Genomic DNA, 18,208 nt, shown 5'->3' with positions numbered 1-18,208 from the left:
TAGAACAAGGATGAATCATCATCGCCACACAATAAAAGAAAAAACAATAGATCTGCCTGTAGCCAAGCATTTTTGTTCCCCTGATCACAGCATAAAAGATATGAAATTACTAGTATTAAAAGGTAACTTCAAATCTCAAAGAGAAAGAAGAGTCTCAGAATATAAACTGATGGTGACCTTTAACACTTTCAGAGCAGGAATGAATGTGTCACATGGATTATGTCATTCTACATCAACTAAGGAATGTGCTCCTCAGACTCTCAGACCTGTGAGGTCATCACAACACTGGACACAGGACAATAAAACCTTCACACTCCTTATCTATTAACTGCTAAAATATTTATAGCCAGAACTGTTTATTTCTTCCATAATAACTCTGTTTTTCATCACCTGTCTTACTTTTTCTTTTTTTTTTCTCTTGTGTGTTTATTGTGTATAAATATGTGACTCTTCAGATTTTGTGTTATACTAGCCTGATGAAGAGACCCAAGTAGTATCGAAAGCTTGCAATTTGTTACCATCTTTTCAGTTAGCCATTAAAAGGTATCAACCACTGAGGACTCTCAAATCTAAATATTTTTCCAGGATAAGAAGAGATTCAAGAAAAAAAAATGACATGTCTCCGTGTGGTTCACATGGTCCGTGTGAAAACACTTTCATGTGTGCAGCCCCATAGATTATAATGGGTATGCATATATACGTGTCTCTGGTACGTGTGTGAGTTGTCACCACACGTACCGGAAACATAGGCGTGTGAAGGGAGCCTTACTGTGCATCTGAAACTTCCATGCCTGCTGCCATCAAATCTATTTGCAGGTCTTCTGCAATTACTCAAGGCAGTCAGAGCTAACTTCTTAATGCCATGACCCAATATTGTAGCATGTTCCTTAACTTGAGACAACCCCTGAAAGGCGAATGTAGCTCTTAGAATTATTCAGTCTCCTAAATAGAATCCCTTTATAAGACTGCAGTAGTCAGTAAAAAAACAACAACACATATTAGTTGTGTTGAGCTATGTAAATTTGTTCTTGTTTGGTTTATTGCGAACAGCAATTAATTTTCTTTGGCACTGTAAGCAGATACAGGCATAATTGTTTTGGAATGAGGAGGTAGTTGTTGCACCTGGTGGCTGAGGGGCTAGGAAGGTCTTTTTGCCACACAGTGGGACATCATGCCCATGGTAGTTAGGGGGGTTGGGGGAGATACTGTGCCGGATTTAATTTTAAAGCCAAGGAGCTCGAAGATACTTCTTCTCTTTCAAAGTTGTAGTTTATTACTTGTAAGGGTGGTCTACTGTGTTGCTGTGAGGGGAAAACCCTGAAGTGGCCTTGGGGCTTGGCTGTTTGTGGCCTGTTCATTTGCTAAGGATGAAAGTACGTGGAGATTGTGCAGCAGTTCTCTATAGCTGTAGCATAGTATGGTTTACACTGTCATTCATTGCTGTTACCACCAGGGGCAGTACAATACCAAACAAAGTTGTACAATTGAGTCGTCTCTTGCCTTCAATTCAATATGACGACATAGGTGACAGGTTGTTCACATGTGGAGATGAGACCTTTGAGCTATTACAAATAACTGTACTAGTTTTACATAACTTTGGCTATGTGAGCTAGGAAGTTAAGTGATTATTACTGCTCTGTACTACACTGCAAATCAGTAGATTACATAATTGTGGAAGAAATTAGAGGTCAGAGCAGGATTAGGCCTCATGAAGTCCGAAGGATTTTTTTCTCGTATGCAAAAAAAACCTTTTTTTTTATTCTTTTTTTGGGTCCATGTATCCATTTTGTCTTTTTGTTTTTCTTATGTGAAAAAAAAATCAAAATTTATACCTATGAAACAGTAAGAGACGACAGATTGCACACACTACTTATATGGTGTCTGTTTTTACTGTTCATTTTTCACCGCTGGTGTCCTGGGTTCAAATCTTACCAAGGACAACATCTGCAAGGAGTTTGTATGTTTTCCCCGTGTTCACGTGGGTTTCCTCCGGGTTCTCCAGTTTCTTCCCACACTCCAAAGACATACTGATTGGGGCTCACAGTCTGAATTCCTTATGGGGACGGTGATGATAATGTGTGTGAAGGGCTGTGGAATATGACGGTGCTATATAAGCATATAAAATAAATACTTAAATATTGATTGGTTATACGACTTTACTGTGTGTATATTTGCCAGTGTTACCACCTAGCAGGTAACTAACCTGTCTTAAGTATGTCTAAAATGCTTTGTTCTTTCAGAAAACTTTACATAAATCAATAGTACAAGTGAATATAGGAAACATTTGTAACATATAGGAAACATTTGTAACATATCTAATCAGAGAAATATGATTCTTTCACCACTTACGAGAGACTTCTTCTTTCCCTCCTTCAAGGCTCCTGACCATCCACTAAAAAAAAACAACAAAAAAAAAACCCCAGCTTAAATCCATATTGCTCAAAGCAAAATAAATTGCCAGCACAGTGAGGTATCAGGCTACACCTCCTATTATGCTATATAGAGAGAACAGAGAAGGAGTGAACAGCACCCAGCACAGTGAGAAACAGGCACACATCCTGTTGCAGCTTCAAGCAAGGCTGCGTGCCCACTATGCGTTTTTCAAGCGGACTTTCCGCAGCGAAAACGCTTAAACACTTGGTAATACGTGCCCCATGGTCCCCAATGATAATCCGCATGTGCTGTGCACATGCTGTGGAAATTTCCGCTGCGGATTATCATTGCGGAAAAATACGCAGCATGTTCATTAATTTTGCGGACATGCAGCGTAATTGCCGCCATTGACTTGCATTGAATCGCATAATATCCGCATGAGCACATGTGGATATTAAGCGATTCAATGTGCGGATGGTACCCGGGTCTGGAGAAGAGGACGCTCTCATCCAGACTTGGGTACCTCAGAACCTGTTAAAAAAAGAATTTGAAATAAAAAATAAAGATTATACTCACATTCTGATGGCCCCCGGTCTTTTCTCCGCTGCGTTCAGTCTGTTGTACGGCTCGCGGTGGTGTGAAAGGACCTTTCATGACGTCATTTAGTCATGTGACAGGTCTAAAAGTAGATCTTTCTGCAAATATTAAACAAGTGTTCCGCTATTTTTTTTTCAATTAAACCTGCGTAAATGTTAGTGTAGTGCTATGTTTGTGTGATAATATACTCACTGATCGCTGTCTTCTCATGTACCTGACTCCATAATGACTTCACAGTAACAGTTCGTCTTTGCAAACTTCCATCTTCTCTGGTCTTCTGCAGCACATCCCGACAAGATGCCCTTAAAGATGAGTGTCATTATAATGTGCCTTGAATAAACCCTATGCTGTGCCCTTGAAAAAATGAATTGCTCCTCACTATGCTCCCTGCAAAAAATATTACCCCTCACGGTCCCGCTTACTTTGTATGGCCTCCACGCTATCCGCTTCTATAAAATATTCCCACCACATCATCCCCCTAATATACTATGACCACAACACTGTCCGCCATTGTGTATTATGACCATCACACTGCCGCTTTTATAAACTAAAACGCCACTGTCTACTGTTATAAATTATACCCACCCACTACACCTTCCTCAATTATGAACTGATTTCCACACTGTCCCCACATCATGCAGCCCTCTCTTCACAATGTTCCACTCGTGCTGTTCCCACTCCATACTGAGCCTTCCAAGCTGCCCCTCTCCATACTGTGCCCTCACACTGCCCCTCTCTATACTGACCCCCCCATGCTGCCTTTTCTCCGTACTGATATACCCATGCTGCCCCATCTCCATAATGAGACCCTTCATGCTGCCACCTCTCCACAATGAGACCTCCATGCTGCCTCTTCTCCATACTGCCATACTGTGACCCTTCACACTGCCCCACTTTTCATACGGAGTCCCCTACTTTGCCCCTCTCCATACTGGTGCCCTCTCTCCATACTGACCCGCCCATGCTGTACCCAGTCTATAGTAATAGCCCTCCTAACCCCAAGTCTACAGTAATAATCCCCTAAACCCTAGTCTATAGTAATAGTCCCCCCTACCGCCCTGACTACAGTAATAGTCCCCATAGCTCCCAGCCTACAGTGATAGCCCCCCTAACCCCCAGTCTACAGAAATATCCTCCACTAACCCTAGTCTACAGTAATAGCCCCCCTAACCCCTCGAATCTTCAGCTCTATGAGCCCTTACCTGCTCCTGTGTTTGTCCTTCCCTGGCTCTGGTGGCTGTTTCCTCCTGGTCACTGTCTTCTTCCAGGCTCCGGTGTCTGTCCTTCTCTGCGGACCCTGTTACGGATGCAGCACGATAAGATTACTTAATCGCGTTGCAGGTATGTCAGCAGCATTTGGACGTCACAGCACCTCAGAGCTGGGAGCTGATTGGCACTCTTCTGACCCGGAAGTGCCAGCGCATGCAAATTAATGAAGTTGCCTTCTCCCCCTTCAACCGAAAAGACAGCGGATTTACAGTGCATTGTGAAAGTATTTGGCCACCTTGAACTTTTCTACCTTTTGCCACATTTCTGGCTACAAACATAAAGATATAAAATTCTAATTTTTTGGGAAGAATCAACAACAAGTGGGACACAATCGTGAAGTGGAATGAAAACTCAAAAGTGGGGCGTGCAATATTATTCGGCCCCCTTGAGTTAATACTTTGTAGCGCCACCTTTTGCTGTGATTACAGCTGCAAGTCACTTGGGGTATGTATCAGTTTTACACATCGAGAGGCTGAAATTCTTGCCCATTCTGACTTGCAAAACAGCTTGAGCTCATTGAGGTTAGATGGAGGGCGTTTGTGAACAGCAATTTTCAGCTCTTTCCACAGATTCTCGATTGGATTCAGGTCTGGACTTTGAGTTGGCCATTCTAACACCTGGATACGTTTATTTTTGAACCATTCCATTGTAGATTTTGCTTTATGTTTGGGATCATTGTCTTGTTGGAAGATAAATCTCCGTCCCAGTCTCAGGTCTTTTGCAGACTCCCACAGGTTTTCTTCCAGAATGGTCATGTATTTGGCTCCATCCATCTTCCTATCAATTTTAACCATCTTCCCTGTCCCTGCTGAAGAAAAGCAGGCCCAAACCATGATGCTGTCACCACCATGTTTGACAGTGGGGATGGTGTTTTGAGGGTGATGAGCTGTGTTGCTTTTACACCAAACATATCGTTTTGCATTGTGGCCAGAAAGTTAGATTTTGGTTTCATCTGACCAGAGCACCTTATTCCACATGTTTGGTGTGTCTCCCAGGTGGCTTGTGGCAAACTTCGAACGAGACTTTTTATGGATATCTTTGAGAAATAGCTTTCTTCTAGCCACTCTTCCATACAGACCAGATTTGTGCAGTGTATGACTGATTGTTGTCCTATGGACAGACTCTCCCACCTCAGCTGCAGATCTCTGTAGTTCATCCAGAGTGATCATGGGCCTTTTGGCTGCATCTCTGATCAGTCTTCTCCTTGTTGGAGATGAAAGTTTAGAGGGACAGCGGGGTCTTGGTAGATTTATAGTGGTCTGATACTCCTTCCATTTCAATATGATCGCTTGCACAGTGCTCCTTGAGATGTTTAAAACTTGGAAAATCTTTTTGTATCCAAATCCTGCTTTAAACTTCGCCACAACAGTATCTCAGACATGCCTGCTGTGTTCCTTGGTCTTCATGATGCTCTCTGCACTTGAAACAGCACCCTGAGAATATCACAGAACAGGTGCATTTATAAGGAGACTTGATTACACATAGGTGGATTCTATTTATCATTACCAGTCATTTAGGACAACATTGGATCATTCAGAGATCCTCACTGAACTTCTGGAGTGAGTTTGCTGGACTGAAAGTAAAGGGGCCGAATAATATTGCACGCCCCACTTTTCAGTTTTTAATTTGTTAAAGTTTAAAATATCCAATAAATTTCGTTCCACTTCACGATTGTGTCCCACTTGTTGATTCTTCCCCCAAAAATTAGAATTTTATATCTTTATGTTTGAGGCCAGAAATGTGGCAAAAGTTAGAAAAGTTCAAGGGGGTCAAATACTTTCACAATGCACTGTATCTCATTGTCTAAAGGGGTAGGGGGGAGATTTAAAAAAAAAAAAAAACTACTTTACCTCCCTCTTTGTGTCGCCCCTGAAACCCGCCACCCTAGGCACCGGACTACCGGTACCTAGTAGCAAATGCTGGATACAAGTCAAATAATGGCCAGCGACCTTGTCATTCCTCATTAACTCACACACCACAGCCTATTCTGAAAGGTTAGCTGAAACAACAGGCACACTTGAAAGACTTGTAAGAAAATGATCGTTTAGTGGGAGCATAAAGAAAAACAGATTGTTTTCCCAGTACTTGTTTGCTGTTTTCTCCCTTATATTCAGACATTTTTGTATTTCCTCCCTCCCCTCGATAAGAGGCAGTTGCAGAGACTGTCATAAACATTGATGGACATCGGATTGTAAACGATTATTGCATGAACATTCACATATAATTTATGGCATCAATAAAATGAACAAAAGTAACTTTATAGAAATATATTATTGGCAAGGATGTTGTTAGACTGGGCTGGCATGATATAATATGTGTAGCATTTATGAATGAGGGCTTTGCACTAAAATTAAAAAAGACATTTGCCACTGTTTTTTTTTTAAAACAAAATTTCTTTGAGTGGCTTAAGCCTAAATGCATTGTTGTATCCCATGAAAAAATGTTTTGTGCATCTTCACGTTGCACGACTGTATATGTAGAGTCATGTGTGGATATGTTACAGGTTAGGGTTAATTAAAAGAGTTAAAACAAATCACATAATCTATTCTTCAGCATCTAGTTCCTTTCCTCCTCCCAGTTTTCTTGTAGGATTCAGCAAGTTAAATAGGCAGGAATGAGCGGTAGAAATTCCTTCTGAGCCAAGACACGGAGTTCAAACCTTTACACTGGAGGACCTGATGGTTTAATGAAAGGCAAACATGAATGTTAAAATAGTCACTACGTTTCTGATCCTGGCAGTTGTCACCATTTTAGCTTTGGTTTCTGTACTTCTGTTTGGATCCAGATTGAAATCTTGTAATTCTGGGGATCAGAAAACCTCTGTTTTCAAGCACAATGATCAGAGCTTGGTGTTTGCAGACCTAACACCTGAAGAACTGGCCCAGGTAGTGGATTATCTTAAGAAGAACATCAAGGAGAATCTAGTGGACATCTCTAATGCTGACCCTTCTTCCAACTGCATATATTCGGTGGAATTACTGCCTCCCAGCAAACAAAATGCCTTATCGTATCTAGACAAAGGAGGACCTAAGCCCAGGAGAGAAGCAATTGCTGTTGTATATTTTGGAAGTCATTCAGAACCTGAAATTAAGGAGTTTGTTGTGGGACCTCTTCCAAATCCTACATACAGGAATGATGTTACTCTTCAGAGATATAAAAACAAACTGCTTTATCATCGTAGACCAGTCATTGGCAGTGAGTACAAACAGATACGAAAGCACTTTCTTCTTAAAGAGTACAGCAAGGCAAAAAGTTTCCTCAAGGAAGTATTGGGCCATAATGAGTCCAACACTGAATTTTTTGCTGCTTTGACTAGCGCTCCAAGAGGTTTTGCATCTGGAGAGCGGAAAACCTGGTTTGGCCTCTTCTTTAACACACAAGGTAGTGGATATTTCCTGCATCCAACTGGGTTAGAAATTTTAATGAACCATAAGGACCTTAACTGTAGTAAGTGGAGTGTGGAAAGAGTGTTTTATAATGGTGAGTACTTTGAAAGCCTGTCTAAATTGGAGGAGAAATATAAGAAGGGACAATTGAAGGTAGTGAAATTGAAAATGCCACATCTTGAGAATAACATTGCTTCTCTGAATTCCCCAAAAAGTTCAGTCTCTGATATCCCTATGCAGTATGAACCACAAGGTGTTCGATATAGCGTGAAGAACAACCAGGTGCTCTTCCAACACTGGAGTTTTGCATTTGGGATTAATGTAAACAGAGGACTCAGGTTATATGATATCAAGTTTAAGGGGGAAAGGATAGTCTATGAGCTTAGCATCCAAGAAGCTATCTCTGTGTATGGGTCCAATGCTCCTGCTGGAATGTCAACAAGGTACATGGATGGACACTTTGGCATTGGTCGTTCTTCCTTCCAGTTGGTTCGTGGCATTGACTGTCCATATATTTCTACATTCATAGATACCCATTACTTGCTTGACTCAGACAGCTCTGTTCTTAACAAAGGATCCATTTGCATATTTGAACTAAACTCTGGTATTCCTTTGAGACGGCACTTCTCAACTCTTGGATCTTCTTACTACGGTGGTTTGGCCAACACTGTTTTAATTATTAGAACCATTGGCACGCTTGGAAACTATGATTATGTGTTTGACTTTATGTTCTATCAAAATGGGGCTATTGAGTCAAAAGTTCATGCAACAGGATATATAACGACATCTTTCTTCATGGATGGAGGAGTGCAACATGGAAATAGAGTGGGGCCTCATACTCTGGGGACCATCCATACACATTTTATAAACTATAAGGTAGACATGGATGTCGGAGGTAAGTAAACCTCTATATTTATATATTTAACCTCTTCAACCTTAATATTTTAACTATCAGTAGATGCTTCACAACAAGTTATCCACCAATAACCACAAACCTAAAGTAGTTCTTATTTAGGCTAAGGATAAAAGACATCACTGGTTGTGCCAAATGAAGATACGTGTTTTCATAATGTGGCCTTGCATTTAATGACTGTCAATTAATGGGGTTTCACTGTGACCCATGACCTACCACAACAAGAACATCTAACATGCTACATTGCCCCTATAGACCTCTAGGCAAGTAGCGTACAACTTATGACTGTCATGCAACTTGTTTGCGATTTGGCTGAATTTTACTGCCAAATTGTACCTATATAATATTTGCTCAGCAGTAAGTCACAGACCAGCTGCAAAAATATTTTTGGCTGTGCAACCTTCCTGAGATTTGCTGTCACAAAACCAGTGTCATGGTGTAGCTCTAGCCTTACTGCATTGGCAGCAACATCAGTGTCAAACTTCAGTAAGTAAATAGATAATCTTATTAGTATAGCAATTCCCCTGTATTCACTGGCTGAGTGAGCAGTCAAGTGATCACAAGCCTCTGATTTATTGCCCACTTGTGCTGGGAAAACAGGTGAATCATGACTGTGTGCGCATTGCACACTGACAATTTGGCAATCGGCAGTCACATAGAGTAACTGCAGAAATTTCTCTAGAGCCTGAAAAAAACTTTTAACCCATCACTTGCCAAATTAGCAATTTTCATTTTTTGTTTTTTGGACCTAATTAGAAAATCTTATTTGCTAGAAGCAAAAAATTAGGCGTCCCAAAAAAAGGACATTGGTAGGTAATGGGTTAAGGGAAAGCAGTAAATATGCAAAATGAGAAGAGATCCTGCTTTTAGCTTATACTATAAAGGGATATGGGAAGTGGTGCCAAAGATATAAAGTGCTGATTCTCTGCACTGGATAAGACTTTTGAATGTAAGCGGAATCTAAAAAGGGATTATGAACCCGTCACCCAGCCAATATGAGCGTTAATAAGTATATAACTACTATAAGGTAAGCAAATATGTAAAGATGCCCATATTACTACCAAGTAGATAAAGCAGAGATGCTTGTCTTCAGTAGAAAGTGTGTTTGTTTTTAACTCTTAAGGGTTTTTCCGTTCATAACTTTCTGTCCTCTATATGTCTACGCTGGATTAAAATAATATCAGTGTTGCTCTCTGTCTCCCAGAGTCCAGCACTATCTCTCCATCGCTGCGGCAGTATCTGGTTACTGGCTGCAATGGTGGTGACACGACTACAGCTCACATCAATGCTGCAGCCAATCACTAAGCTAAGGACTCATCACTACTGCAGCCTATCACCAAGCTGAGTGGTTAATGGCATCTACATAGCGTAGCCGTTGGGCTTAGTGATCACCATTGCAGCCAGCAAACAAAGACCAGAAAAGCGGGGGAGAGGCAGCTCTGGACTCTGTGAGAGTGAGTAACATTGATTTTATTACTTTAACAAAGCGCATGCCTACAAAGGATTTTATGTAAATGGAAAACCCCTTTAAGCTGACCATACACTTAAGATAAATGTTACCGATGTTTCTCCAATCCCTCCATACACATGCACACTTCCCTGAGCCAAGCATGCAGGTGTTGTGAATGAATAGTGGGCTTCATGATCAGTCATGTTTAAATCCGACAGCCTAATCTTTCATATACATTAATTGGTTGGCCAGTTTTGGGATGGGGTAGTTGTTGCTCCTGTTGGTTCAGGGGCTACAAAGGTCTTTTTGCCACATAGTAGGACATCATGTCCATGGTAGTTGGGGGGAGATACTGTTCTAGATTTAATTTTAAGGCCAAGGAGCTTGAAGTTACTTCTTATCTTTCAAATTTGTAGTTTATTACTTGTAATTGTGGTCTACTGTGTTGCTGTGCGGGGAAAACCCTAAAGTGGCCACGGGGCTTGGCTACTGTCTTTGGCCTCTTTGTTTGCTAAGGATGAAATGTAAGTACATGGAGATTGTGCTGCCGTTCTCTATAGCTTCAGCATAGTATGGCTTACACTTTGTGTCATTCATTACTGTTAACACCAGGGGTAGTACAATACCAAACAAAGTTGTACAATTCAGTGGTCTCTTGCCTTCAATTCAATGTGATGAAAGATTTCATAGGTGACAGGTTGTTCACATGTGGAGATACGTCTAAGGTCTCATTACAAATAACTGTACAGGTTTTACATAACTTTTGTTAAGTGAGATAGGAAGTTAAAGGAGTTGTCTGGGCTTTCTGTATAATTTGTGTATGTGTATCTAGGCTGCAGAATGTCGGCAGTTTTTAATATACTCCCTGTCTGCATGATGTCGTAGATAGCACACCTAGTCATGTGAGCAGCTCTCACCTGATTCTGGAGGAGCTGCTCACTCTCTGACTAGGAAAGAAAAGGCTTCTGCGTAGGTGAGTATAATGTGCTGTGTGCATCTGTAGTAGTGGTGGAGGCGATGGTCTGCCCCCTGACACTTCAAAGGGTTGGATGTGCGTTCTTAAAGATAGAACCCTCTGGGGCTGCAGTTTGGCCTCGGTAGGGTTTACTGTAACAGCCGACCCGGTAGAGGGAGGGGAAACTGAGTGCTAGTGTCAAGTGCAGAAAATGACAGTCAGTGTAGAGCAGTATAGTGAAAGTGGCAAGCATCAGCCTTGAGTTAAGGGCTGCTAGGGACAATGTGGGCCTAGAGTCCTGGACAGTTGATTGCCAGAGAACCCCTCCACAGTAGTCCCCTTTCCTGGCCTAGGAGACTCGAGAAAGACGTCGGGCCAGGGGGCACATTGTGTCTGCGAAGCTGCGGAAGATAACAGACTCAAACTCTTAGAGGCGGAGTGAGTTGGGATACAGATATACTGTCAATGGTAGAGAAGAATCCCTAGGGCTAGAGAAGATAGCAGAAGGGATGCTTTACCTAAATATGGAACCAGGGCTGAAGAAGTATTCAGTACTTGTGGGAAAGATGACAACCCTGTTGGGCCTTATCCTTTGTACCTGCCTTTAAATACTGTCAGTCTCCAAGTAAAGTTTTGGTTGTTTTTATGAGCCTTGTATCCCCTGGATTGATTGCTGCCCTGGTTCCAGAAGAGGAATTCCTGAAGTCAGAGGAGGCCTGTGGGCCATAAGTAAGTGGGTAGCGCCACATACACAGCAACACACCAGGATGGGGACACACTTTGTCTGTAGGGTGCCAGAGCGAGCGGAGGCAGCAACTTGCCCACGACTAGCTCTCTTGGACACCTTATCCATCCATCCGTTCCTCCCTCATCCATCCATCCATCCCTCCTTCATTCATTCATCCTTCCCTCATTCATCCTTTCCCTCATCCATTGCTCCCCCATCCATCCTTCATCCATCGCTCCCCCATCCATCCCTCATCCATCCATCCATGCATTACTATAGACTGAGGCTCTGCAGCAGCTGAAATGTATTATGTGGTATATATGTACAGTACAGACCAAAAGTTTGGACACACCTTCTCATTTAAAGATTTTTTGGTATTTTCATGACTATGAAAATTGTACATTCACACTCAAGGCATCAAAACTATGAATTAACACATGTGGAATTAGATACTTAACAAAAAAGTGTGAAACACCTGAAAATGTCTTATATTCTAGGTTCTTCAAAGTAGCCACCTTTTGCTTTGATGACTGCTTTGCACACTCTTGGCATTCTCTTGATGAGCTTCAAGAGGTAGTCACCGGAAATGGTCTTCCAACAATCTTGAAGGAGTTCCCAGAGATGCTTAGCACTTGTTGGCCCTTTTGCCTTCACTCTGCGGTATATATATCTGTATATATATCACTATAGACTGAGATTCTGCAGCAGCTAAAGTGTATCTCGTGGTATATATTGTAATGCAGCGGCTTGCTGTATTGCTAAAATGTCCATGGGGTGTGTTCTGGCTGACCATGTACCTCCCCATCAGGTGACTGATCAGATGACTGTGACAACATCACAGGTCCTGTGCGCACAGAGGGATATATATCTGGGGGGGAGGCAAGAGACCTGATCCCTGTGTCTGGGACACCATTAGTCCTGGAAGGCACGTGGCCTGGAGACCACGACTGGTGAGCCTTAAACCACAGCTTTGGCAGAACAGAGCTGATAGAAGCAGCTAAAACCCGGCAAAGGTAAAAACGGTGCTTTATATGGACATTGATGTTACCTTGCTCAAGTCTGTATCTGAAGCCAAGCGGGCATAGCTGCCACTGAAAAGGCTCTAGGATATTACATGTGTACATTCCTGCGAGCCACTGAGATGGACTATGTTATAAGCAGTTTATGATGTGTAATAAATTGCTGGGCTTTAGATTACGGGAAAACGTTGCATGTGTGCTTTAATTGACCCAGTGAAGTGAATGCCCCTCAACATGATCAATAGCGCTACCTCACAATTGGTTAGAGAATGCGGGCAACTGCAGCCTGGTTGCAAGGGGTAACGGCACATGACGACAAACGTGGATGCAAGCATCTGGCTGTGGCTTGGTGGGGCCACGAACATTAAAGCATGTGGCTGTAACTCGGCGGGGTTACGAAAATTGTCGTCAAACTCAAACCTGGTTTGCTGTGGCTTTTTTTTAAAAGTACCCACTACAGGTGTGGTTGTCCAAAAGGGGGCGGTGTCTCAAAAGGGGGTGGAGCATACAAAACCAGAATTGGTTACTGGTCGTGTGTTGGTACCGCCTAAAAATGACAATTCGACTGCTGATAACTGGGTAGCTCCAGTAGAAGGGGTTGTCATCAAAGTGGGAGGTGACTTGTTGGTCCACAACACCATGGGGAGTGACACAGACCCCACAGCTGACGGTGACACTACGAAAATAGAAAGAGCGTTCGGTCAGGAGGAGTTAAATGAGGTGAGAAAGTCCCCTTCTCATCGTCGAAGGCACAAGGGCCGCAAAAAAGTTGCTCCTGTAACCTTTGCTGAAAGGGTAAATAAAGAAAATGCAGTGCTGTGTGCCTTTATTCCGGGTGTGGATCCTCCTTTAGAAGCAGAGGAGATCAAGATGGATGAGGAGGTGACGTTGCCAGCAGCAACCTCCGGTACAGTATCAGACAACAAAGAAGATCAAGAGGAAGAGTTGGATGCAGTTCTGCTGATTCAGTACAAACAGGAATTTTTGTTCTGCTGATTCAGTTAAATATTATATACATTTCTCTTCATGTTTTTAATTAGAATCTAGAATAAAGATTTTGTTTATGAACACACTGCTATTATTTTGAACACTTCTATTATGCTATATAGAGAGGAAAGAGGAGGAGTGAAGAGCACCCATCACAGTGAGAAACAGGCAGACATTTTCGGCTGCAGCTTCAAGCAACTGTTTAACTTCGCTCCAGTGCTGGAGTCACAGCCACACAGCTCAGTACTGCTGTATAATGTCTTCCATGCTGCGGCTTCACTCTGTGAGAAAGAGGAGCAGCAATTCATCTTCCTGTGTCTGCTATTTAAGGGAGACATTATAGCAACTAGCCCCCTCCCACTAGTTGGGAAAAACTGCTAAAAAATTTAGGATGCAAGTCAAATAATGTCCAGAAACCGTGTCATTCCTCATGACGTCGCACATCACAGCCTATTTTGAAAGGTTAGCTGAAACAACAGGTACACTTGAAAGGCTTGTAAGAAAATGATAGTTTAGTGGGAGCATAAAGAAAAACAGATTGTAAAGAAGATTCCCTGTACTTGTTTGCTGTTCTCCTCACTTGAATGCAGACTTTACACTAAAAATATAAAAGACATTTGGCACTGTTTTTTAAAACAAAATTTCTTTGTGTGTGACTTAAGCCTAAGTACATCGTTGTGTCCCTTAAAGAAATGTTTCCTACAGCTTCATGTTGCAAGACTGTATAAGTAGAGTCAAAGCTGAATGTCTTACAGGTTAGGGTTAATTTAAAACGTTAAAAACAAATCACATCTATTCTTCAGCATCTAGTTCCTTTCCTCCTCCCAGTTTTCTTGTAGGATCCAGCAAGTTAAATAGGCAGGAATAAGCTGTAGAAATTCCTTCTGAGCCAAGGCACGGAGTTCAAACCCTTACACTGGAGGACCTGATGGTTTAATGGAAGGCAAACATGAATGTTAAAATAGTCACTACGCTTCTGATCCTGGCAGTTGTCACCATTTTAGCTTTGGTTTCTGTACTTCTGTTTGGATCCAGATTGAAATCTTGTAATTCTGGGGATCAGAAAACATCTGTTTTCAAGCACAATGTTCAGAGCTTGGTGTTTGCAGACCTAACACCTGAAGAACTGGCCCAGGTAGTGGATTATCTTAAGAAGAACATCAAGGAGAATCTAGTGGACATCTCTAATGCTGACCCTTCTTCCAACTGCATATATTCGGTGGAACTACTGCCTCCCAGAAAACAAGATGCCTTATCATACCTGGACAAAGGAGGACCAAAGCCCAGGAGAGAAGCAATTGCTGTTGTATATTTTGGAAGCCATTCAGAACCAGAAATTAAGGAGTTTGTTGTGGGACCTCTTCCAAATCCTACATACAGGAATGATGTTACTCTTCAGCGATATAAAAACAAGCTGCTTTATCATCGTAGACCAGTCATTGGCAGCGAGTACAATCAGATACGAAATCACTTTCTTCTTAAAGAGTATAGCAAGGCAAAAAGTTTCCTCAAGGAAGTATTGGGCCATAATGAGTCCAACACTGAATTTTTTGCTGCTTTGACTAGCGCTCCAAGAGGTTTTGCATCTGGAGAGAGGAACACCTGGTTTGGCCTCTTCTTTAACACACAAGGTAGTGGATTTTTCTTGCATCCAACTGGGTTAGAAATTTTAATGAACCATAAGGACCTTAACTGTAGTAAGTGGAGTGTGGAAAGAGTGTTTTATAATGGTGAGTACTTTGAAAGCCTGTCTAAATTGGAGGAGAAATATAAGAAGGGACAATTGAAGGTAGTGAAATTGAAAATGCCACATCTTGAGAATAACATTGCTTCTCTGAATTCCCCAAAAAGTTCAGTCTCTGATATCCCTATGCAGTATGAACCACAAGGTGCTCGATATAGCGTGAAGCACAACCAGGTGCTCTTCCAACACTGGAGTTTTGCATTTGGGATTAATGTAAACAGAGGACTCAGGTTATATGATATCAAGTTTAAGGGGGAAAGAATAGTATATGAGCTTAGCATCCAAGAAGCTATCTCTGTGTATGGGTCCAATGCTCCTACTGGAATGTCAACAAGGTACATGGATGGACACTTTGGCATTGGTCGTTTTTCCTTCCCGTTGGTTCGTGGCATTGACTGTCCTTATTTTTCTACATTCGTAGATAGCCATTACTTGCTTGACTCCGACAGCTCTGTTCTTAACAAAGGATCCATTTGCATATTTGAACTCAATTCTGGTATTCCTTTGAGACGGCACTTCTCAACTCTTGGATCTTCTTACTACGGTGGTTTGGCCAACACTGTTTTAATTATTAGAACCATTGCCACCCTTGGAAACTATGATTATGTGTTTGACTTTATGTTCTATCAAAATGGGGTTATTGAGTCAAAAGTTCATGCAACAGGATATATAAGTACATCTTTCTTCATGGATGGAGGCGTACAACATGGAAATAGAGTGGGGCCTCATACTCTGGGGACCATCCATACACATTTTATGAACTATAAGGTGGACATGGATGTCGGAGGTAAGTAAACCTCTATATTTATATATATATATATATATATATAACATCTTAAACCTTATTCTTTTTATAATCAGTAGATTCTTCACAACAATTTATCCGCCAATAACCACAAACTTAAAGCTTATTTAGACTAAGGATAAAAGGCAACACTGGTTGTGCCAAATGAAGATCAGCATTTTTCATATTGTGACCTTATATCTCATATGTCCGACTTTCCAGAGATTTGCTGTCACAAAACCAGTGTCATGGTGTAGTTCTAGCCTTACTGCATAGGCAGCTACATCAGTGTCAAACTTCAGTAAGTAAATAGATAATCTTATTAGTATAACAATTCCCCTGTATTCACTGCGTGAGTGAGCAGTCAAGTGATCACAAGCCTCTGATTTATTGCCTACTCGTGCTGGAAACACAGGTAAATCATGACTGTGTGCACATTGCAGACTGTCACAATTTGGACAGTGACTGCAGAAATTTCTCTAGAACCTGGAAAAAAATTTTAAGGGAAAGCAGTAAATATGCAAAATGAGAAAAGATCCTGCTTTTAGTTTACAATTACAATCTAAAGGGATAATGAAAGTGCTGCCAAAGATATAAAATGCTGATTCTGTGCACTGGATAAGGCTTTTGGATGTAAGCGTAATCTAAAGAAGGGATTATGAACCCATCACCCAGCCAATATAAGTGTAAATAAAGATATAACTACTATAAGGTAAGCAAAGTAAGTTTATATGCCCATATTACTACCAAGTAGATGAAGCAGAGATACTGTCTTCAGTAGACAGTATGTTTGTTTTTAACTCTTAATATTCTTAATGGGTTTTCCGTGTATAACTTTCTGTCCTCAATAAGCTGGCGCTGGATTAAAATAATAACATCAATGTTACTCTCTCCCTCTCCCAAAGTCCAGCACTGCCTCTCAGTCGCTGCACTGGTATCTGCTTACTGGCTGCAGTGGTGGTGACACGACTACAAAACTCATCAATGCTGCAGCCAATCACTAAGCTAAGCACTCATCACTGCTGCAGCCTATCACAAGACTTTGTGGTTTCTGCCGTTTGCATAGCACAGCCGCTGAGCTTAGTGATTGGCTGCAGCGGTGATGTGCGTTGTAATTGTGACTTCACCATTGCAGCCAGCAAACAGACATCAGAAAAGGGGAGGAGAGGCAGCTCTGGACCCTGTGAGGATGAGTAATATTGATTTTATTGAGCCAAGCATGCAGGTGTTGTGAATGAGTAGTATAGCTGCAGGGTCAGTCATGTATAAATTGAACAGCCTATGCAGAAGTTTGCAGTAGTCAAGGCGGGAGGTGATGAGGGTGAGCACTAGTGTTTTTGCAGATTCTTGATTGAGGAATGTGCGGATCCGGCAGATATTTTTGAGTTAGAGTTGGCAGAAAGTGGAAAGGGCTTGGATATGTGGTTTGCAGGAGAGATTAGAGTCCAGGGTTACCCCGAGGCAGCGAGCTTACAGGACTGGGAAGAGTGGGCAGCCATTGACTTTGATGGATAAGTCAGTTGTGGGGGTTGAGTGAGATGGGGGAAAGATGATAAGTTTTAGAAATCTAGCAGAGAAGAAAGATGAAATAGCGGACTCTGATTCTGGTTAGTAAGGAGGTGATATCAGGTCCAGAGAGATAGATCTGTGTGTTGTCAGCATAGAGGTGATACTGAAAGCCGTGAGACTCTGAGCTGTCCCAGGCCGAAGGTGTAGATGGAAAAGAGCAAGGGTCCTAGAACTGAGCCTTGGGGACACTGACAGGGGGCGAGATGAGGAGATGTATGAGTTGGAGAATCTGAATGTTCGGTCTGTTGGGTATGGGAGATCCAAGATAGGTCCAAGTCTATGATGACAAGATATGAGAGAATCTGTAGTAAGAGGGAATGGTCCACTATGTCGAAGGCAGGTGACAGGAAAGTAGTGTTGCTTGGATTTGGCAGTTACTAGGTCAGTGGTGACTTTAGTCAGGGCAGTTTTAGTGGAATGCTGCATATGGAAGCC

At 41.9% G+C, this 18,208-nt stretch overlaps 1 protein-coding gene across 3 annotated transcripts in view; it reads left to right on the top strand.

Moving 5' to 3' along the window:
• The first annotated feature begins 6,802 nt into the window (after positions 1-6,802).
• Positions 6,803-18,208, top strand: part of LOC141272683 (amine oxidase [copper-containing] 3-like) — a 64,226-nt gene continuing 52,820 nt past the window's right edge. The window contains exon 1 of one of the 3 annotated variants that reach the window (XM_073683642.1): positions 6,803-8,520. In XM_073683642.1, coding sequence (XP_073539743.1) covers positions 6,939-8,520 — 1,582 coding nt within the window. In that variant the 5' untranslated portion in view covers positions 6,803-6,938. Of the gene's footprint in view, positions 8,521-9,855; positions 9,993-14,495; positions 16,208-18,208 lie in introns of those variants that run through there. The other 2 variants (XM_073683645.1, XM_073683644.1) reach the window with 2 other exon arrangements.

Source organism: Phyllobates terribilis, unplaced genomic scaffold (genome assembly GCF_046119375.1).
Source record: "Phyllobates terribilis strain yellow unplaced genomic scaffold, ASM4611937v1 Scaffold_5__5_contigs__length_657084704, whole genome shotgun sequence".
In the NCBI taxonomy this organism is placed as follows: domain Eukaryota; kingdom Metazoa; phylum Chordata; class Amphibia; order Anura; family Dendrobatidae; genus Phyllobates; species Phyllobates terribilis.
The sequence above is the reverse complement of the archived record's forward strand: the minus strand, read 5'-3'. Positions and strand labels throughout refer to the sequence as shown.